Source organism: Oncorhynchus masou, chromosome 10 (assembly GCF_036934945.1).
Source record: "Oncorhynchus masou masou isolate Uvic2021 chromosome 10, UVic_Omas_1.1, whole genome shotgun sequence".
NCBI lineage: Eukaryota > Metazoa > Chordata > Actinopteri > Salmoniformes > Salmonidae > Oncorhynchus > Oncorhynchus masou.
The window spans coordinates 24,419,661-24,443,595 of NC_088221.1; the positions used below are offsets into that span (position 1 = coordinate 24,419,661).

General features: G+C 46.4%; 1 protein-coding gene across 5 annotated transcripts in view; it reads right to left on the reverse strand.

Annotated features, from left to right (window-relative positions):
* The window catches only part of si:dkey-100n23.5, a 100,726-nt gene that overhangs the window by 52,488 nt on the left and 24,303 nt on the right, over positions 1–23,935 (reverse strand). For all 5 annotated transcript variants that reach the window (XM_064976385.1, XM_064976387.1, XM_064976388.1 and 2 more), the window contains 5 exons: positions 19,710–19,797; positions 17,596–17,685; positions 17,094–17,132; positions 10,179–10,257; positions 3,339–3,386 (listed from right to left, as the gene is read on the reverse strand). In XM_064976385.1, the coding sequence (XP_064832457.1) occupies positions 3,339–3,386; positions 10,179–10,257; positions 17,094–17,132; positions 17,596–17,685; positions 19,710–19,797 (344 nt within the window). The remainder of the gene's footprint in view (positions 1–3,338; positions 3,387–10,178; positions 10,258–17,093; positions 17,133–17,595; positions 17,686–19,709; positions 19,798–23,935) is intronic.

The following is a 23,935-nucleotide window of genomic DNA, read 5'->3' on the forward strand; positions in this document are numbered from 1 at the left end:
AACTAGATTTTCAACCACTCCACACATTTTTTTGTCAACAAACTATAGTTTTGCCAAGTCGGTTAGGACATGTACTTTGCACATGACAAGTCATTTTTTCCAACACTTGTTTACAGACCGATTATTTCACTTATAATCACAATTCCAGTGGGTCAGAAGTTTACATACACTAAGTTGACTGTGCCTTTAAACAGCTTGGAAAATTCCAGAAAATTATGTCATGGCTGTAGAAGCTTCTGATAGGCTAATTGACATAATTTGAGTCAATTGGAGGTGTACCTGTGGCTGCATTTCAAGGCCGACCTTCAAACTCAGTGCCTCTTTGTTTGACATCATGGGAACATCTAAAGAAATTAGCCAAGACCTCCACAAGTTTGGTTCATCCTTGGGAGCAATTTCCAAACGCCTGAATGTACCACGTTCATCTGTAAAAACAATAGTACGCAACTATAAACACCATGGCATCATGCAGCCGTCATACCTCTCAGGAAGGAGACGCATTCTGTTTCCTAGAGAAGAACGTACTTTGGTGCAAAAAGTGCAAATCAAGGACCTTGTAACGATGCTGGAGGAAACAGGTACAAAAAGTATCTATATCCACAGTTAAACGAGTCCTATATCGACATAACCTGAAAAGCTGCTCAGCAAGGAAGAAGCCACTGCTCCAAAACCGCCATAAAAAAGCCAGACTACGGTTTGCAACTGCACATGGGGACAAAGATTGTACTTTTTGGAGAAATGTCCTCTGGTCTGATGAAACCTTGGGTCTTCCAAATGGACAATGACCCCAAGCATACTTCCAAAGTTGTGGCAAAATGTCTTAAGGACAACAGAGTCAAAGTATTGGAGTGGCCATCACAAAGCCCTGACCTCAATCCTATAGAAGATTTGTGGCAGAACTGAAAAAGCGTGTTCGAGCAAGGAGGCCTAAAAATCTGACTCAGTTACACCAGCTCTGTCAGGAGGAATGGGCCCAACTTATTGTGGGAATCTTGTGGAAGGCTACCCGAAACCTTTGACCCAAGTTAAACAATTTAAAGGCAATGCTACCAAATACTAATTGAGTGTATGTAAACTTCTGACCCACTGGGAATGTGATGAAAGAAATACATGTGTTTTAATTTATGTTTTCATTCCAGGCTGAAAGTCAACAAAAAGGTCCTCAACTGGCAGCTTCATTAAATAGTAGTCTCAACGTCAACAGTGAAGAGGTGACTCTGGGATGATATTCTTCTAGGCAGAGTTGCAATGAAATGAGCCATATCTCAGACTTGCCAATAAAAATAAAAGATTAAGATGGGCAAAAGAACACAGACACTGGACAGTAGAACTCTACCTGGAAGGCCTCTTCACTGTTGAGACTGGTGTTTTACGGGTACTATTTAATGAAGCTGCCAGTTGAGGACTTGTGAGGCGTCTGTTTCTCAAACATTTTGAAAGGGGGTGGTGATTTTCTATTCCCACTGTACATGACCTTCACCCTGCACTACCCTTTCTTCACCCTATACCAAACATGGCCTCAAACGTTTGCTTACTTCATCCTAGCCTGAAAACGCATCGCTGGGGACTGGGCTGGTAATGCAGATGCACTTGTTTTGTTAAATAAACACTTTACAATTAAGATTCCTTGCCTTAAAATAACCCTATTAGTGTTTTGATGACCCTAATATAATCCTATTATTTATTTTTACTAATTGAACCTTTATTTAACTAGGTAAGTCAGTTAAGAACTAATTCTTATTTACAATGACAGTCTGCCAAAAGGCAAAAGGCCTCCTGCGGGGACGGGGCCTGGGATTAAAAATACAAACAAATTAAAGAAAAATATAGGACGAAACACACATCACGGCAAGAGAGACAACACTACATAGAGAGAGACCTAAGACGACAACATAGCATGGCAGCAACACATGACAACACAGCCTGGTAGCGACACAACACGACAACAACATGGTAGCAGCACAACATGGTAGGAGCACAAAACAGAGTACAAACATTGTTGGGCACAGACAACAGCACAAAGGGCAAGAAGGTAGAGACAACAATACATCACACAAAGCAGCCACAACTGTCACTAAGAGTGTCCATGATTGAGTCTTTGAATGAAGAGATTGAGATAAAACTGCCCAGTTTGAATGTTTGTTGCAGCTCGTTCCAGTCGCTAGCTGCAGCAAACTGAAAAGAGGAGCGACCCAGGGATGTGTGTGCTTTGTGGACCTTTAACAGAATGTGACTGGCAGCACGGGTGTTGTATATGGAGGATGAGGGCTGCAGTAGATATCTCAGATAGGGGGGTGTGAGGCCTAAGAGGGTTTTATAAATAAGCAACAACCAGTGGGTTAAAACGACGGGTATACAGAGATGACAGGTTCACAGAGGAGTATAGAGTGCACAATGTGTCCTATATGGAGCATTGGTGGCAAATCTGATGGCCAAATGGTAAAGAACATCTAGCCGCTCGAGAGCACCCTTACCTGCCAATCTGTAAATTGCGTCTCCGTAATCTAGCATGGGTAGGATGGTGATCTGAATCAGGGTTAGTTTGGCAGTTGGGGTGAAAGAGGAGCGACTACGATAGAGGAAACCAGGTCTAGATATAACTTTAGCCTGCAGCTTTGATATGTGCTGAGAGAAGGACAGTGTACCATCTAGCCAAACTCCCAAGTACTTGTATGAGGTGACTACCTAAAGCTCTAAACCCTCAGAGGTAGTAATCACACCGGTGGGGAGAGAGGCATTTTTCTTACCAAACCACATGATCTATGTGTTGGAGGTGTTCAGAACAAGGTTAAGGGTAGAGAAAGCTTGTTGGACACTAAGAAAGCTTTGTTTTAGAGCATTTAAGACAAAATACAGGGAGGGGCCAGTTGAGTATAAGACTGTATCATCCGCATATAAATGGATGAGAGAGCTTCCTACTGCCTGAGCTATGTTGTTGATGTAAATTGAGAAGTGCGTGGGGCCTAGGATCGAGTCTTGGGGTACACCCTTGGTGACAGGCAGTGGCTGAGAGAGCAGATGTTCTTACTTTATACACTGCACTCTTTGAGAGAGGTAGTTAGCCAACCAGGCTATAAAAAAAAACTATAACATACACTCAAAGCACAGGGTCAGGGGTACAACTGCTCCCTGGCGAGTTAGAATCTACCCAACAGGACCTCAGCTAATCCAACATACACTGGAATCCACAAAACGGCCGTGTGTGTGTGTGTGTGAGTGTGTGTGTGCGCGCGCTCGTGGCTTAGATTCCAGGAACATTTCAGTAGATGAGGGAACTCCCCCTCATTTTTAAAACCAATCAATGACTGACTTGAGTAATGAAAATTATGGGTCTTTACCTTTCTCCTCTCCCTCTCTGGGTTGAAGGTGCCAAACCACGACTGCATCTGAGGAAGGAGCACAAAGAACACACTGTCTGAGTCCCGTTTGGTAGACACACACAAGTACTTCACCTGAGACTCGAGGAGAGTTAAATAAGCCTCATTTAATCCACTGTCAGTCAATGCTGAAGCGCATCCAGGGAACGAACAAACGAACACACACACACACACACACACACACACACACACACACACACACACACACACACTCAGCTACTCAAAGCTGAGATAGACAGGGAATGCTTTAACAACCAAAACAAAACATGTGCAGCTCCCACCTCTCCAAAGAGCATTACTGATCACAGCTGAGTCTACCACTAAAGGGATGGGGGAGGGGGGGATAGAGAGGGTAGAGAGAAAGAGATACAGAAGCATAGAGAGAATGAAAAGAGAGAACGTTGGATAGATATGGATAAAAAAAGAAGAGACAGACACGAGTGGCCAGCCCAGGCATCTCAAGAGAGGAGACTAGATTGTTCATTCTTTCTTTCTCTCCCTCCATTTCTCTCTTTCATCTCGGGGGAAGTCCAGCAACAATAGAAAGCTCAATCGGGAATCAGCTGCTCCTCAAGACACACACACACACAGTGTGTGGTTTACACAATCAAGAGCAATCTAAACAGAGGAGTCTGTGAAGAGCCTCTGTCAGCCATGGACGCGTGCACACACACACACACACACACACACACACACACACACACATATACTCTGACACACACGTACTCTTACACACTGAGAGAGCGACAGAGAGAGAGAGCGAGAGAGAGAGCGAGAGAGAGATCGGCACACATTCATTCTGTTCAACTATTTAACAACTCAGCGTTGCCATGGTTTCTGTCTGCACTACAGCTCTCGTCATTGGATGTTTGTGTGTGTGTGTAGTCATGTGTTTGTGTAATTTCTACCTGTGTGTGTGTGTTTGTGTGTGTGCGCTAGGAGGTTAGAGTGAGGATGAGTGTTTATTTACACATGAGAGAGAGTCAGATAGCATGAAAGAATGAGACAATGGCCGCCTATCTAACCACCTTAGACAAAGGTTGCTTGTGTGTGTACGACAATGATGTTGTCTGCCCTTGCACAGAAGCATGTGTGAGAATCTCTAATTTCGTTGATGAATCCTCCTCATGAGAGCTAGAGGATCCCCTCCTGCACACAAAGAATTCCTTAAAAGAGCTAGGTTTCCATCCAATTGACGACAGATTTTCATGTGAATATTCAAAAAGTCACATTTTCCCACCAGAGACGTGTTTCCATCAAATGGACTTGTTGCGGATAAAGGCCTGTGTCTGATGACGCATATAAAACTGACTTTTGTGATTAAATTCCGAACAAAAAATACAAGTTAAATGGATTTTCATTGCTTTTTCAACTGTAGGTTTTGACACAAAAAATGTTGCATTTAGCGAATGTGCCCATTCTGGTATTGACACGTACGCTCTAGCTAAGAGCTCGCAGATATAGCCTACATGATGAGATTATTATGGACAAAAGACCAAGATTATTTTAAATTGAACAAAAAGTAAAGTGTTGGTTTCAGGTTTTACGAGCTGAAATAAAAGATCCCAGAAATTGTTCATACGCACAAAAAGCTTATTTCTCTCAAATCTTGTGCACAAATTTGTTCACATCCCTGTTAGTGAGTATTTCTCTTTTGCCAAGATAATCCATCCACATGAAAGATGTGGTATATCAAGCAGCTCATTAAACAGCATGATGATTACAGAGGTGCACCTTGTGCTGGGGACAATAAAAGGCCACTCAAAAATGTGTAGTTTTGTCACACAACACAGTGCCACAGATGTCTCAAGTTTTGAGGGACAGTGCAATTGATATGCTGACTGCAGGCATGTCCACCAGAGCAGTTGCCAGAGAATTGAATGTTAATTTCTCTTCCATAAGCCACCTCCAACATCATTTTAGAGAATTTGGCAGTACGCCCAACCGGCCTCAGAACCGCAGACTGTGTGTAACAACGCCAGCCCAGGACCTCCACATTTGGGAACGTCTGAGACCAGCCACCCGGACAACTGATGAAACTGTGGGTTTGCACAACCAAATAATTTCTGCATAAACTGTCAGAAACCGTCTCAGGGAAGATTATCTGCATGCTCGTCGTCCTCACCAGGCTCTTGACCTGACTGCAGTTTGGCATCGTAACCGACTTCAGTGGGAAAATGCTCACCTTCGATGGCCACTGGCACGCTGAATCCAGGTTAACTGTACCGGGCAGATGGCAGACAGCGTGTGTGGCGTCGTGTGGGTGAGCGGTTTGCTGATCAACATTGTGAACAGTGCTCCATGGTTGTGGTGGGGTTATGGTATGGGAACGCATAAGCTACGGACAATGAACACAATTGCATTTTATCAATGGCAATCAATGCACAGAGATACCGTGACGAGATCCTGAGGCCCATTGTCGTGCCATTCATCCACCATCATCACTTCATGTTTCAGCATGATAATGCACGGCCCCATGTTGCAAGGATCTGTACACAATTCCTGGAAGCTGAAAATGTCCCAGTTCTTCCATGGCCTGTATAGTCACTCAGACATGTCACCCATTGAGCAGGTTTGAGATGCTCTGGATTGACATGTACGACAGCATGTTCCAGTTCCCACCAATATCCAGCAACTTCGCACAGAAGAAGAAGAGGAGTGGGACAACATTCCACAGGCCACAATCAACAGCTTGATCAACTCTATGCGAAGGAAATGTCGCGCTGCATGAGGTAAATTGTGGTCACACCAGATACTGACTGGTTTTCTGATCCCTACTTTTTTCTTCAAGGCAACCGTGACCAATATATCTGTATTCCCAGTCATGTGAAATCCATAGATTAGAGCCTAATGAATTTAGTTCATTTGACTGATTTACTTGTATGAACTGTAACTCAGTAAAATCTTTGAAATTGTTGCATGTTGCGTTTACATTTTCACCACCCTGTGAAGTTCATCATAACTCATTTCATCTGTAGCCTAATAAACCAGCTTGGTCTCATAGACTAGACGTAACATAGTCAATGTTAATCCAGGATATTAAAATGAGTATGATATATTACGTTTGGTATGGTCACATAAGACAGGTTAGTTAAGGCAAAAACTAAAGTAAGGTGGTTGGTCGGGGTGGATCGGTAGGCGTATAAGTGTTTCCACCACCATTTCTCACATAATTCATTTTACAGACAAACAAATCCCACCTTGTCTAACGTATCTTGTTTTGTGGACATTTGGAAAGTTTACAGACAAAGTAGCTTTTCCCATCAAGCCTGTCGTGACATTTTTATCCTTTACTTGCATGATAAGGTGGGATGGAAAACTGGTTTCTGATCAAATGATTCTGGATATGTTCTATCCTGATTTCATAGACATCTGAATTATTAATAGTTTGAGCTCCTCCTAGTTGATTTTCCTAATTTCTCCATCGCTCTCTTTTTATCTCTCTTCCTCCCTCACTCTCTTTTTATGTTTCTTCCTCCCTCGCTCTCTTTTTATCTCTCTTCCTCCCTCGCTCTCTTTTTCTCTCTTCCTCCCTCGCTCTCTTTTTATCTCTTCCTCCCTCGCTCTCTTTTTATCTCTCTTCCTCCCTCGCTCTCTTTTTATCTCTCTTCCTCCCTCGCTTTCTTACTCTCTCTCTCTATTCCTTAGCCTCAAAGTTTTAGAAATCATTTCAAGTGAGACCGTCTGCAGCTGTGAGGAGATAAGACTTGAGCTCTTCATAAATATGATCGAGAGAGAGACAGAGACAAAGACCGACAGACAGAGAGAGAAGAGAGAGAGACAGAGAGAGACAGACAGACAGTGAGAGAGAGAGAGAGACAGACAGTGAGAGAGAGAGAGAAGAGAGACAGTGAGAGAGAGAGAAGAGAGAGACAGACACAGAGAGAGAGAGAGAGACAGAGAGAGAGAGAGAGAGAGACAGAGAGAGAGAGAGAGAGAGAGAGAGAGAGAGAGAGAGAGAGAGAGAGAGAGAGAGAGAGAGAGAGAGAGAGACGAGAGACGAGAGACGAGAGACGAGAGGGAGAAATAGAGATTGAGGCAGTGAGAGAAAGAGACAGTGAGAGAGAGAGAAACAAAAAGATAATTACTTGACACATTGGAAAGAATTAACAAAAAAACAGAGCAAACTAGAATGCTATTTGGCCCTACACAGAGAGTACACAGCGGCAGAATACCTGAACACTGTGACTGACCCAAAATTAAGGAAAGCTTTGACTATGTACAGAATCAGTGAGCATAGCCTTGCTATTGAGAAAGGCCGCCGTACATTGTTAAAACACTGTATATATATATATAATATGACATTTGTAATGTCTTTATTGTTTTGAAACTTCTGTGTAATGTTTACTGTTAATTTTTATTGTTTATTTCACTTTATATATTATCTACCCCACTTGCTATATTATCTACCTCACTTGCTTTGGCAATGTTAACACGTTTCCCATGCCAATAAAGCCCTTGAATTGAAATAGAGAGAAAGTGTGAGAGAGAAATAGAGAGACAGTGCGAGAGAGAAATAGAGAGACAGTGCGAGAGAGAAATAGAGAGACAGTGCGAGAGAGAAATAGAGAGACAGTGCGAGAGAGAAATAGAGAGACAGTGCGAGAGAGAAATAGAGAGACAGTGCGAGAGAGAAATAGAGAGACAGTGCGAGAGAGAAATAGAGAGACAGCGAGAGAGAAATAGAGAGACAGCGAGAGAGAAATAGAGAGACAGCGAGAGAGAAATAGAGACAGTGAGAGAGAAAGTAGAATGTGATGAGATGCAGGGTGCACACCAATTCATTTATTCCCTTTATCATATCTGTGATAAAGGGAAGAGAAGTCAGTCAGTCATTCAGTCTTCCTGCCTCCAACACTAACACACACACACACACACAAAAGGAGCTTTGACCCACACACACACACACTGACCAGGGAAGTCAAATTTATGTACAGTACCAGTCAAAAGTTTGGACACACCTACTCATTCAAGGGTTTTCCTTTATTTGTACTAGTTTCTACATAGTAGAATAATAGTGAAGTCATCAAAACTATGAAAAAACACATATGGAGTCATGTAGTAACCAAAAGTGTTAAACAAATCAAAATATATTTTAGATTTTTCAAAGTAGCCACCCTTTGCCTTGTGTGTAGATGTGTGTAGTTTCTAAGTTGCTTGTTTAAAAACACATGTACGTGTAGCTAGCACATGTTATGGTTGACCCTGCCACCTCAGGTCAGACAGCACACTACTGCTGCCCCAGGCTGTGTCCGTGTGTTGTGTCGTCACTCAGGTCAGACAGCACACTACTGCTGCCCCAGGCTGTGTCCGTGTGTTGTGTCGTCACTCAGGTCAGACAGCACACTACTGCTGCCCCAGGCTGTGTCCGTGTGTTGTGTCGTCACTCAGGTCAAACAGCACACTACTGCTGCCCCAGGCTGTGTCCGTGTGTTGTGTCGTCACTCAGGTCAGACAGCACACTACTGCTGCCCCAGGCTGTGTCCGTGTGTTGTGTCGTCACTCAGGTCAGACAGCACACTACTGCTGCCCCAGGCTGTGTCCGTGTGTTGTGTCGTCACTCAGGTCAAACAGCACACTACTGCTGCCCCAGGCTGTGTCCGTGTGTTGTGTCGTCACTCAGGTCAGACAGCACACTACTGCTGCCCCAGGCTGTGTCCGTGTGTTGTGTCGTCACTCAGGTCAGACAGCACACTACTGCTGCCCCAGGCTGTGTCCGTGTGTTGTGTCGTCACTCAGGTCAGACAGCACACTACTGCTGCCCCAGGCTGTGTCCGTGTGTTGTGTCGTCACTCAGGTCAGACAGCACACTACTGCTGCCCCAGGCTGTGTCCGTGTGTTGTGTCGTCACTCAGGTCAGACAGCACACTACTGCTGCCCCAGGCTGTGTCCGTGTGTTGTGTCGTCACTCAGGTCAGACAGCACACTACTGCTGCCCCAGGCTGTGTCCGTGTGTTGTGTCATCACTCAGGTCAAACAGCACACTACTGCTGCCCCAGGCTGTGTCCGTGTGTTGTGTCGTCACTCAGGTCAGACAGCACACTACTGCTGCCCCAGGCTGTGTCCCTGTGTTGTGTCGTCACTCAGGTCAAACAGCACACTACTGCTGCCCCAGGCTGTGTCCGTGTGTTGTGTCGTCACTCAGGTCAAACAGCACACTACTGCTGCCCCAGGCTGTGTCCGTGTGTTGTGTCGTCACTCAGGTCAGACAGCACACTACTGCTGCCCCAGGCTGTGTCCGTGTGTTGTGTCGTCACTCAGGTCAGACAGCACACTACTGCTGCCCCAGGCTGTGTCCGTGTGTTGTGTCGTCACTCAGGTCAGACAGCACACTACTGCTGCCCCAGGCTGTGTCCGTGTGTTGTGTCGTCACTCAGGCCAGAATCAGGGGGATGGCAGCTATGTGGAGCATGCTGGTATGTTGCCTCCAGGCTGCCCATCAACACAAAAACACTCCCAACAGGGATAGAGGGAGGGAGCGATAGGGGGAGGGAGGGGGAGGGAGGGATAAACTGAGTTTCACCCCCACTGGTGGCTTGTAGTCACTGGTTCTCTGTGAGCTCTCTGACAGGCAAACACACACACACACACTTTCTCTCTCTCGCGCACACACACACACACACACACACACCAATTTTTCCCCTGGGATTGTTTTAAGCAGCAGTGGCAGAGTTAGCGGGAAACACTGCACACTGAGGTGAATTTCACAGAGACATCCACTTCAAGATAAACTGAGTGCACAACCATTGGCCACACTACATTATGACCGTGTGAACATGACATATGGGAAGGTGGGCTCACCCTCTCATTGGCTACGTAGATTATTCTGGCGTAGCAGCAGATCATGAGGAAGATGAGGGTGAAGAGTGGGACGTACCATCTGCAGGGTGAGGGGACAGAGGAAAATGCATTACACACAAGAGGGCCATGTCTTTACATGAAATCAACACACATTTAAATGTGATTCTCCCATTGACTTGAACACAAGAGTTACTTCAAGGGCATACACTAACTAAAGAGGAAGACTGACAGGTGGAATGGTAATGACCTCTCAGGCCTGGGAGCCTAGGGCCAGGAGTTTTCCCTGGTCAAATCATATAGTCAAGATAAACTCCTGGCCCTGGTATAATCATAAAACACCAGGAGTGAAGCGAACTCTGCAGTGAACTCTGCAAAGGCAGTAAAAGACAATCATCTAAACATTTAACTCCATTTATTTTGTATAGGTATTAGTTTAGGTTAGATATCCCTCTGCCACCTCTGATTCAGCACTTGTGTAGAGAAGTAAAACCATAGCGCAAAAGTACTATGGTTTCTGTTCAGGGCACTGTGAGAGGAAGTTAGCAAAACAGAAGAGAAAGAGAGAGGCGGAGAAAGTGAGAGAATAGCAGGTAATGTACAGCATTCTTGAGCGATGGAGGAGGTCAAGAAAGGATGACAAAAGGGACACAACTTCAGAAATGCATGGTATTTCTGTTAAGATGTGTGACAGAGAACGAGAGAGAGAAAGAACAGGTTCACAGGTTCAGAGGAGTGTCACCCGCTCAGAAAATGACCAGACAACAGGCCTCAGAATGCCAGGACTCCAACCACTACCCTACTCTCAGGGCCTCAACAGTACCTTAACTCATCAAAGCACTTCTGCTCATCAGGGGAGGCAGGGTAGCCTAGTGGTTAGAGCGTTGGACTAGTAACCGAAAGGTTGCAAGTTCGAATCCCCGAGCTGACAAGGTACAAATCTGTCGTTCTGCCCCTGAACAGGCAGTTAACCCACTGTTCCTAGGCCGTCATTGAAAATAAGAATTTGTTCTTAACTGACTTGCCTAGTAAAATAAAGGAAAAATAAAAATCAGAATGGAACACATCATAATAGACATACCATTCTAAGGCTGTCCCTGCTGCTGTACATGTAGATAGACAGACCATTCTAAGGCTGTCCCTGCTGCTGTACATGTAGATAGACAGACCATTCTAAGGCTGTCCCTGCTGCTGTACATGTAGATAGACAGACCATTCTAAGGCTGTACATGTAGATAGACAGACCATTCTAAGGCTGTCCCTGCTGCTGTACATGTAGATAGACAGACCATTCTAAGGCTGTCCCTGCTGCTGTACATGTAGATAGACAGACCATTCTAAGGCTGTCCCTGCTGCTGTACATGTAGATAGACAGACCATTCTAAGGCTGTCCCTGCTGCTGTACATGTAGATAGACAGACCATTCTAAGGCTGTCCCTGCTGCTGTACATGTAGATAGACAGACCATTCTAAGGCTGTACATGTAGATAGACAGACCATTCTAAGGCTGTCACTGCTGCTGTACATGTAGATAGACAGACCATTCTAAGGCTGTCCCTGCTGCTGTACATGTAGATAGACAGACCATTCTAAGGCTGTCCCTGCTGCTGTACATGTAGATAGACAGACCATTCTAAGGCTGTCCCTGCTGCTGTACATGTAGATAGACAGACCATTCTAAGGCTGTCCCTGCTGCTGTACATGTAGATAGACAGACCATTCTAAGGCTGTCCCTGCTGCTGTACATGTAGATAGACAGACCATTCTAAGGCTGTACATGTAGATAGACAGACCATTCTAAGGCTGTCCCTGCTGCTGTACATGTAGATAGACAGACCATTCTAAGGCTGTACATGTAGATAGACAGACCATTCTAAGGCTGTCACTGCTGCTGTACATGTAGATAGACAGACCATTCTAAGGCTGTCCCTGCTGCTGTACATGTAGATAGACAGACCATTCTAAGGCTGTCCCTGCTGCTGTACATGTAGATAGACAGACCATTCTAAGGCTGTCCCTGCTGCTGTACATGTAGATAGACAGACCATTCTAAGGCTGTACATGTAGATAGACAGACCATTCTAAGGCTGTCACTGCTGCTGTACATGTAGATAGACAGACCATTCTAAGGCTGTCCCTGCTGCTGTACATGTAGATAGACAGACCATTCTAAGGCTGTCCCTGCTGCTGTACATGTAGATAGACAGACCATTCTAAGGCTGTCCCTGCTGCTGTACATGTAGATAGACAGACCATTCTAAGGCTGTCCCTGCTGCTGTACATGTAGATAGACAGACCATTCTAAGGCTGTACATGTAGATAGACAGACCATTCTAAGGCTGTACATGTAGATAGACAGACCATTCTAAGGCTGTACATGTAGATAGACAGACCATTCTAAGGCTGTACATGTAGATAGACAGACCATTCTAAGGCTGTACATGTAGATAGACAGACCATTCTAAGGCTGTACATGTAGATAGACAGACCATTCTAAGGCTGTCACTGCTGCTGTACATGTAGATAGACAGACCATTCTAAGGCTGTCCCTGCTGCTGTACATGTAGATAGACAGACCATTCTAAGGCTGTCCCTGCTGCTGTACATGTAGATAGACAGACCATTCTAAGGCTGTCCCTGCTGCTGTACATGTAGATAGACAGACCATTCTAAGGCTGTACATGTAGATAGACAGACCATTCTAAGGCTGTCCCTGCTGCTGTACATGTAGATAGACAGACCATTCTAAGGCTGTCCCTGCTGCTGTACATGTAGATAGACAGACCATTCTAAGGCTGTCCCTGCTGCTGTACATGTAGATAGACAGACCATTCTAAGGCTGTACATGTAGATAGACAGACCATTCTAAGGCTGTCCCTGCTGCTGTACATGTAGATAGACAGACCATTCTAAGGCTGTACATGTAGATAGACAGACCATTCTAAGGCTGTCACTGCTGCTGTACATGTAGATAGACAGACCATTCTAAGGCTGTCCCTGCTGCTGTACATGTAGATAGACAGACCATTCTAAGGCTGTCCCTGCTGCTGTACATGTAGATAGACAGACCATTCTAAGGCTGTCCCTGCTGCTGTACATGTAGATAGACAGACCATTCTAAGGCTGTACATGTAGATAGACAGACCATTCTAAGGCTGTCACTGCTGCTGTACATGTAGATAGACAGACCATTCTAAGGCTGTCCCTGCTGCTGTACATGTAGATAGACAGACCATTCTAAGGCTGTCCCTGCTGCTGTACATGTAGATAGACAGACCATTCTAAGGCTGTCCCTGCTGCTGTACATGTAGATAGACAGACCATTCTAAGGCTGTACATGTAGATAGACAGACCATTCTAAGGCTGTACATGTAGATAGACAGACCATTCTAAGGCTGTCACTGCTGCTGTACATGTAGATAGACAGACCATTCTAAGGCTGTCCCTGCTGCTGTACATGTAGATAGACAGACCATTCTAAGGCTGTACATGTAGATAGACAGACCATTCTAAGGCTGTCACTGCTGCTGTACATGTAGATAGACAGACCATTCTAAGGCTGTCCCTGCTGCTGTACATGTAGATAGACAGCCCATTCTAAGGCTGTCCCTGCTGCTGTACATGTAGATAGACAGACAGCAGGATGTGTGTTCAGCAATGCAACATTTAGCAATCTTTCAACAGTCTTTCAGTTTGATCAGAGCGAGAGAGTCCACACTGTTTTTCAACTCCTCATTCCCCAGGCCAGACACATGCTACGCCCGGAGTCCATCCTGACCACGTGACCTGACCAGGAAATACTCTGTGTCATAGGATCTGGAACGTCTCAGGGCTCTTTCATTGTCCTTTGATATCTGCCCTAAATAAAAACTGACATTCTCAGTGGCTTATGTAACATTAACATTACACTTCTGCTCATTTAGCTACAACTATATTCACATTACAATCACTTACTAGATGCTCTTATCCAGAGCAGTTTAGACTAAGTGCATAACTATCCTCAGTAAGTACTGCCTAGATACTGGGGAAGTGGGAGTGTGGCGCTGTCTGGACATGGTGTCTGAGGGTGTGTGTGTGTATGTGTGTGTGAGTGTGTGTGTGCATGTGTATGTGTGTGTGTGTGTATGTATGTATGTATGTATGTATGTATGTGTGTGCGTGCATGTGTATGTATGTGTGTGTGCGTGCATGAGTGTGTGTGTGTGAGTATGTGCGTGTGTGTGTATGTGTGTGTGTGTGTCCGTGCGTGCATGCATGTGTATGTGTGGGAATGTATGTGTGTATGTGTGTGTGTGTATGAGTGTGTGTGTGTGTGTTTGTGTGTGCGTGCATGCACGTGTGCGTGTGTGTGTGTGCGCGTGACTGTGTGTGCGCGTGTGTGTGTGTGTGTGCATGCGTATGAGTGTATGTGTGAGTGTGTGAGTGTATGTGTGTGTGAGTGTGTGTGCGTGTGAGTATGTGTGTGTGCGTGCGCGTTTGTGCGTGAGTGTATGTGCGCGTGTGTGAATGTGCGCGTGTGTGAGTGTATGTGTGTGTGCGCGTGTGTGAGTGTGCGCGTGTGTGTGTGCGCATGTGTGCGTGCGTGCATGTGTATGTGTGAGTGTGTGTGTGTGTGCGTGCGTGCGTATGGGTGAGTGCATGTGTGTGTGTGGGTGCGTGCATGCGTATGAGTGCATGTGTGCGTGTGTGTGTGTGAGTGCGTGCATGTGTGTGAGTGTGTGTGTGTGCGCGTGTGTGTGCATGTGTGTGTGCGCATGTGTGTGAGTGTAAGTGTGTGTGCGCGTGTGTGTGCGCGCGTATGCGCGTGTGTGTATGTGTGTGTATGTGTGCTTGTGTGCGTGAATGCATGTGTGAGTGTATGTTTGCGTTTGCGCGTGCGTGCGTGCATGTGTGTGCGCGTGCGTGCGTGTATGTGTGTTTGCGTGTGTGTGTGTGTGTGTGTGTGCGCATGTATGTGTGTGTTCGCGCGTGCGTGCGTGAGTGTATGTGTGTTTGCGCTTGCGCGCGCGCGTCTGTGTGTGTGTGCGTGCACAAGATAAGAGGTGATGCGTTTCATCCAGAGAGAAAGACAGAGCGACAGGATGGAGTGAAAACGTGCTCACCTCACCCTTGTGTGATTTAATAACCCGCTCTCCGGAATAAATGGCGTCCAATTACACAGAGCCTCCCGTTAACGATGGGGGAGGAGGGAGAGTGGCCTTTTAACGAGGGAGGGGGGAGAAGACTAGAGGTGGGGGAGAGGGGGGAGATGAGGGAGGAGGAGTAATGAGCGGCAGCTACAAAGTGCTCTAATTAGCATGATAATGATCTGCCATTAGAGTCTGCTGGAGCTCTACAGCTGAACATCACCCACCCGGAGAGAGATGGAAAGATGGAGAGAGGAAGGATGGATGGAGGGTGGGATGGATGGATGGAAAGAGAAAAGGGGAGGGAGAGGGGAGAGAAAAGGGGAGGGAGAGGGGGGAGAAAGGGGGAGGAGACTAACCAGGAGAGGTAAGGACAGAGAACACAGAAAGGCAAGCAACATGGACAGAAAAAAAAGCAAGATACAAAAAGAAAGGAAGGAGAAACTACAAAGAACACTAGTTGAAGCCAGCGCTTGCGCACTCAGAAACATGTGCACCCACACACCATCCTGCAGCTCGAGAAGCTCTCCAGCCCTGCTCTGAAGTGAGAGGACAACTGATGAAAGTGCCATTAATTAGACATTTGTGAAAGACACACCGGCAACACTTCAGCTACAAACATGCTAGTTTCATGTCTGACCTGGAAGATACCATCTCAGGCCAGAGGAGGAAGACATCATGAAGGGAGGGATGGGCCAGAGAGCAGAGAGGGAGGGAGGGCAGGGGAAAGGATAAAACAGGTAGAGTATCTCTCTCACACACAAAGGGCTGACACCCTTTCACAAACTCAGGAGAGGGGTCCAGAGGATTGTTTGTCAGTCTGAAACACTGGAGTAAAAGGCACATGAAGCAATTCTTAAGCGCTGATGTTTGAGTTCAATCAAATACACCCCCCCCCCCACAGTTATGATATTCCTTTCTGTCTGCCTCTATTCTCAGGGGTAGAGAGAGGGGGAGAATGAGGACCTCTCTCGTTCTCTCTCTCCGTCTTTCTTTAATCTTTTATATTCGCTTGACTGAACACTGATGAAGACTAACTACTGAGTTTTGGAACAGGAGATGAAACCTCTCTCTCTTTCCTCTCAACCTCCCTTCTGTTCTCTCCTTTTTACCTGACCCCTTAATCCCTCTCTCTCTCCTCCACCCACACTCTCTCGCTCTGAGCATCAGACGTGCGTATGTATGGTGTGTGTGTGTGTGTGTGTACAGTATATAGTGTGTGTGTGTTTGTCTGACGTGCTTCATCCGGGCCTCTAATCTCTCGTCTCGTTTGATGTAATTAGACTTAATGAAGATTCCCAGATCCTCTAAGCAGCCCGTCCCCCAGGCGACCCACGGCGCTATGGAAACTAGGAGGGGGAGGAGGGGGCTGATAAAAGACAGAGAGACGGAGTGCTAGCACTGCTGTCTGCATTGATAGAGAAGAGTGTTTCGTGTGTGTGTGGTGTATGTGTGCGTGCGTGCGGTTAGAGAGATTGATTCCTCACTGATGCTGCGAGCGCTAGCATGATTGCCTGGCTTGATAAGTGAATGTCTGGCTACGCTAAGTGATTGGCAGGTCATATCCAGGCTTGGGGAGACGTAATCCTTCATAACATTCTGAAGAAACACAGACATGTACAGGAAGGAACACACACACACACACACACAGGAAAAACCTCTGGCCTCCGAACATACAAACCCCTTCCCCTCTCTCTGTAGGGACCACCCCCCTCCTCTCTCCCTCCCTCCCTTTCTCCCTCCAGTCTTCCTTATATGCACTGGCTTTGATGGCTGAGAGGTTTTCACTTACATCCCAAATCTCCAAGCTACGTGGTTGCCTGTGATCCAGCTAGAGAGAGAGCGAGAGAGGGGGGAGAGCGAGAGAGGGGGGAGAGCGAGAGGGAGGGGCAGGGAGAGAGTGAGGGTGATTACAAAGGGAGGGAGAGAGGACGAGAGAAAAAGACAGAGAATCCTGTGAATTTGGTGGGGAAAGGAGCATAGCTGTTGCTATTAATAATCTCAGACTAGAAAGAGAAAGGAGCTCGGAGACTCTGGTTCTGTCCCCGTTCCTTCTTACCTCTGTTCCTTCAAGACAATCAATCGAACAATAAATGATAAGTGAAATCAAAGGCTAGTTGGGACATCTTTGCTTAAACCCATCCGGTTTCATGCTGAAACCTCAGGTCAAAAAGGAAGAGATGACTATAAACTACAGATGAATACAGAGGAGGATGTAGAACAAAACAGACATCTACATTCAAAATGCATTGTTAGCATGACAACAAATAGACAAAACTGAGTGTGAAAGTCACCACCAGGCTCCTGCTGGGCCGTAGTATCCACTGAACAGGGGCAGGGAGGCCATCACCAGGGGCACCCCCCAGGCCATCAGGTGGTACAGTCTGGGAGAGAAGAAAGAGCAGTGATTACATACCAATGGGAAAGACCACAAACACACAGTCCAGATGGTCTCCATGCCGTGCCACAAATTAAGGGATAGAACACTCTGTGGAGAGAGAGGATACAAGAGTTGCTAATCACACCCACAACCCCATACACCCACAACCCCCTTTCTTCTTATTCTCCCTCATTCTTTACCATGTGCTTCACTGAACACTGACGAAGACAGACCAGCGTGTCTTGGGACAGGGGAGGAAAGCATCTCTCCCCGCCTGTCTCCTAGGCATGCTCACAGGGTCTGCAGGTGGTCCTCAGGTGGTCATGACTCAGTGAGCCTCCCTGGCAGATTGCGGTCCAGACACAGTGGCTGAAGGAGTGAGTGTTGCCGATACTTTATGGACCGTACAGTTACACGGTCGATATGTCGTCAGGACTGCTATGACACGGTCAATAAGCGGTCAGTCCTACTGCAACACTCGATACACGGTCAATACTGCTCTGGTCCACTGAATGTGACAGCTCTCATTCAGGTTACATGGCCGTCTGAAATCCCAGGGAATATGTGATCTCACTCGCTACGTTTCAATATCGCTCCATCTCTCTCTCTCTCTCTGTCTCTCTCATATTTGATTTTACAGCCCTCTATCACAAGAGAGAGAGTGTATGAGTGAGAGAAAGACAGGAAGGAAGATAAAGAGCGATCGAGGAAAGGGAGGGAGGGAGAGAATGACAGGTTGTAGAGGAAGCTTAACAGAGACAGATTGGTGGGTGGTCACTGGGCTGGGGGGGGGGGGGGAGAGAAAGAAAGGAGAGAAGCAAGACATCGAGAGAGAGAGAAAAGTAAAGAAGGTGAAATAGTGAAAGGGAGAGAATGGATATATAGAGTAGATCTAGAGAGAGACACAAATAGTGAAATCAGTTCTGCCACTCAACACAGTATCTGGATGTGTGGGGGGTCTGTCAAAGAAAATCGACACACACACACCAGCAGTGCTCGAAGAGGGAGGTGACTAGGTCCGCAGCAAACATGGACTTAATGAAGCACAGCAGGACTGGTACGCTCCGGCTAAAACGCACACACTTATCACACACTTACTTAACATCTCTCTCTCTCTCTCACATATTCTCTGGAGGATCAATCTCTTTTCAACTCTCTCCGTTTCCCTGCCTCACTTTTGTCTCATTTGGTGTCTCTCTCTGTCCTCCATTTTTAGTGCCCCCTTGTTTAAGCCATCTCTCCCACTACGAGCATAGACTTTCATCTATCTATTCTCTATTTCATTTTTTCCTTTCTCAACTTCACACACACCAATTAGGGGTATGGTGGTTGTCCGGATGTTAAAGTGATGGGTGAGTGAATTCACTGCTCCTAAACCCAGCAGTCATAAAACTGTCTCATCACTCAGACACACACACACACACACACACACAGATGAAACTGTCCCCTCTTGAGTTAAACCATCATTATATGGCCAGGGTTACAGTTGATCAATATGAGAAACACCTCCGTGCTTTACTAACCCCTCTCCCCCCCCCCACACACACACACACACACACACTGCAAACATAGACGCTCTCACAGGAGCATACACCCAGACAAGCACCCACACATGCATTTCGGATGCACTCAACCTCAAGGGAGTATAAGTAACAGAAACAAGAGAAAACACATTAATATGCACAAACACCAACACATGCATCATCACAACACACAGCATTGATTTACGACTCATTTTTCAATTAGTGCCTGGAGGAGAGAGGGAGACACAACCCCCCCCCCTCCCAACACACACACGTCAACAAACTTTTTCACATGGATATTGGTTGTCCATCTCTCTTGCACACACACACACACACACACGCACACACGCACACACACACACACACACACACACACAGTCTTTAGCTGGTGGATGTTGGTTGTCCATCTCTCTTGCACACACACACACACACACACACACACACACACACACACACACACACACACACACAGTCTTTAGCTGGTGGATGTTGGTAGTCTACTCACAGCTCGTAGCGGCTGGTGCTCATCTCTTTGACCAGGTTAAGGTAGAGGTTCACTGTGATCAGGCACACCCAGGCCAAGGCACTCCAGTCTGGAGGAAGGAATGGAGAGAGGGAAGAAGAAACAAGGTCCTATTGCATAATCTGTAACACAGAGAGGTAGGGAGGGAGTGTCTGTGTGTGTGTGTGTGTGTGTGTGTGATTACAGAGTTTGACAGAACAGGCTGGGACAACTGTCAGATTTATGGATTCCCAGTTTCAGTCCCCAATACACACGCACACACACTTGGATTGTTGTAATTTTGTCTAAATGCATGTTGAGTGTTTGTGTGTATGTGTTCAGTGATGAGTGATGGTGTGCAGAAGCTTCTGTTTTGTAATCTCTCCCATTTATGATGATAGACAAAGAGGCAGACAGACACTCCAGCTCAGGCAGCATATACAGTGGGGCAAAAAAGTATTTAGTCAACCACCAATTGTGCAAGTTCTCCCACTACAATGTGATTTTCTGGATTATTTTTCCTCATTTTGTCTGTCATAGTTGAAGTGTACCTAAGATGAAAATTACAGGCCTCTCTCATCTTTTTAAGTGGGAGAACTTGCACAATTGGTGGCTACTTTTTTGCCCCACTGTACAGTACACCTTAAATAATCACAGACACCTTGGCTTAATCACACACACGTCCTGTACATCAACAATACCGTGTCTGTGTGTCATTAAGGAGGACCTTCCTTTCTCCTATCATTAATCTCTCTCTCAGCTGCATCACTCTCTATAGGAATAGAGGGCAGTAATACCTGCTGTTGCTGAGAGAGAGGGGGAACACACACTCTCTCCGTCAGGGGTAGTTCTGTACTTTAATGTCCTCTCTGGCCCCTTTCACTCTTTTCTCTGTCTCCTCTTCTCCCACTGACTGTTGGCATAGCTCACTTCATGTTTACTTCACTCTCTTTTGCCGTTTTGCACTCTCCCCATATCCTCCACTTCTCTCCCTCTCTATCACTGGCCCCCATCCCTCGTCTCCCTACCTTCCTCTCTCTCCCTTCATAATGAACAGAACTGACATAGAGCCACTGACCCCGCCGCTGTAGTTCACTGCCCTTCTCCCAGTCAGCCCTGTAGGCTGCGTGTGTGTTTACACGTGTGTGTGCATGTGTTTACACGTGTGTGTGTGTGTGTGTGTGTGTGCATGTGTTTACACGTGTGTGTGTGCGCATGTGTTTACACGTGTGTGTGTGCGCATGTGTTTACACGTGTGTGTGTGTGTGTGCGCATGTGTTTACACGTGTGTGTGTGTGTGTGCGCATGTGTTTACACGTGTGTGTGTCTTTGACAGCTCTTTGGTCTTGGCCATAGTGGAGTTTGTGTGTGTGCGCGCATGTGTTTACACGTGTGTGTGTGTGTGTGCGCGCATGTGTTTACACGTGTGTGTGTGTGTGCGCGCGCATGTGTTTACACGTGTGTGTGTGTGTGCGCGCGCATGTGTTTACACGTGTGTGTGTGTGTGCGCGCATGTGTTTACACGTGTGTGTGTGTGTGTTTACACGTGTGTGTGTGTGTGCGTGTGTGTTTACACGTGTGTGTGTGTGTGTGTGCGTGTGTGTTTACACGTGTGTGTGTGCGTGTGTGTGTGTGCATGTGTTTACATGTGTGTGTGTGTGCGGATGTGTTCACACGTGTGTGTGTGTGTGCGCGCGCGCATGTGTTTACACGTGTGTGTGTGTGTGTGTGTTTACACGTGTGTGTGTTTACACGTGTGTGTGTGTGCGTGTTTACACGTGTGTGTGTTTACACGTGTGTGTGTGTGCGTGTTTCCACGTGTGTGTGTGCGCGCGTATGTTTACACGTGTGTGTGTGTGCGCGCGTATGTTTACACGTGTGTGTGTGTGCACGCATGTTTACACGTGTGTGTGTGTGCGCGCATGTTTACACGTGTGTGTGTGTGCACGCATGTTTACACGTGTGTGTGTGTGCGCGCATGTTTACACGTGTGTGTGTGTGCGCGTGTGTTTACACGTGTGTGTGTGTGTGCGTGTGTGTGTGTGTGTTTACACGTGTGTGTGTGTGCGCGTGTGTTTACACGTGTGTGTGTGTGTGTTTACACGTGTGTGTGTGTGCGCGTGCATGTGTGTGTGTGTGTACACGTGTGTGTGTGCATGTGTTTACACGTGTGTGTGTGTGTGTGTGTGTGTGTGTGCATGTGTTTACGTGTGTGTGTGTGCATGTGTTTACACGTGTGTGTGTGTGTGTGTGTGTGTGTGTGCATGTGTTTACACGTGTGTGTGTGCATGTGTTTACACGTGTGTGTGTGCATGTGTTTACACGTGTGTGTGTGTGTGTGTGTGCATGTGTTTACGTGTGTGTGTGTGTGCGCGTGTGCGCATGTGTTTACATGTGTGTGTGTGTGTGTGCATGTGTTTACACGTGTGTGTGTGCATGTGTTTACACGTGTGTGTGTGTGCATGTGTTTACACGTGTGTTTGTGTGTGTTTACACGTGTGTGTGTGTGCGTGTTTCCACGTGTGTGTGTGCGCGCGTATGTTTACACGTGTGTGTGTGTGCGCGCATGTTTACACGTGTGTGTGTGTGCGCGCATGTTTACACGTGTGTGTGTGTGCACGCACGCATGTTTACACGTGTGTGTGTGTGCGCGCATGTTTACACGTGTGTGTGTGTGCGCGTGTGTTTACACGTGTGTGTGTGTGTGCGTGTGTGTGTTTACACGTGTGTGTGTGTGTGCGCGTGTGTTTACACGTGTGTGTGTGTGTTTACACGTGTGTGTGTGTGCGCGTGCATGTGTGTGTGTGTGTACACATGTGTGTGTGTGCATGTGTTTACACGTGTGTGTGTGTGTGTGTGTGTGTGTGCATGTGTTTACACGTGTGTGTGTGTGCATGTGTTTACACGTGTGTGTGTGTGTGTGTGTGTGTGTGCATGTGTTTACACGTGTGTGTGTGCATGTGTTTACACGTGTGTGTGTGTGCATGTGTTTACACGTGTGTGTGTGTGTGTGTGTGTGTGCATGTGTTTACGTGTGTGTGTGTGTGCGCGTGTGCGCATGTGTTTACATGTGTGTGTGTGTGTGTGCATGTGTTTACACGTGTGTGTGTGCATGTGTTTACACGTGTGTGTGTGTGCATGTGTTTACACGTGTGTTTGTGTGTGTGTGTGTGCATGTGTTTACACGTGTGTGTGTGTGTGTGTGTGTGTGCATGTGTTTACGTGTGTGTGTGTGTGTGTGCGTGTGCACATGTGTTTATGTGTGTGTGTGCGCATGTGTTTACGTGTGTGTGCGCGTGTGTGTGCGCGTGTGTGTGCGCGCATGTGTTTACGTGTGTGTGCGCGTGTGTGTGCGCATGTGTTTACGTGTGTGTGTGTGTGTGTGGCCAGAGAGGACCAGTGTTTAGTGCACTGAACAGTCTGCTGTGTTTCACAGGTGACACCTGAGTGACATAAATCCTGAGATCCAGAGTAGAGGGAGGTTAAGCCTAAATCAGGAGAAGGTTTTCAGTGACTTAGAAGGTCATCGGAAAGGCAGATAGATCTTACTTCACATATCTTACTTCACGTTTAAAAAGGACCTCCCCATGGGAGTAAGACCTTCTATAGCTGTGTAGCAAAGGGCAGGCGTAGAATTTTAAATTGTAGAGAACAGGTGTATGCTTTTAAATTGGGACCATCTTCATCATGATATGTACAGAAAATAATAGCAATCTATATGTTCAAAAGGATATGAGTCTCGTGTTCATATTTCACAACCTCCGCTGGCTTTTTGAGTTGCCTACGCACAAGTCAATAGCAAAATAACACACTTGATTTAGGCTACATTATATCATGTTATACAACGGGTGGGTCTAGTCCTGAATGCTGATTGGTTAAAACCGCATTCCAGACGGTGTCTATTCCACAAGTTACCACCGGGTAAATCTATGACATTAAAATGCCTATTTACTCTCTTCCATCTGACTGTGCAATCCACTGTCTCATCAGCCCAGCCAGGCCAATTTATAAACTTGATCTCCACTATAAAAATAATCTAGACATTATCTCACATTTCTTTTAGACTAACATGTAGTTTTCAACAGCAGAGATCTGTATAAACCTTGCTGTCTGTCTCTCTGACGTTTGCAACATTCTTTCTACAGTTGTCCCATAGCAAACAACGTGTTGGGATGAGACAGACAGGCAGGCAGCTTTTCTCAGTCAGTCGGAATCATGAATCAGCATCA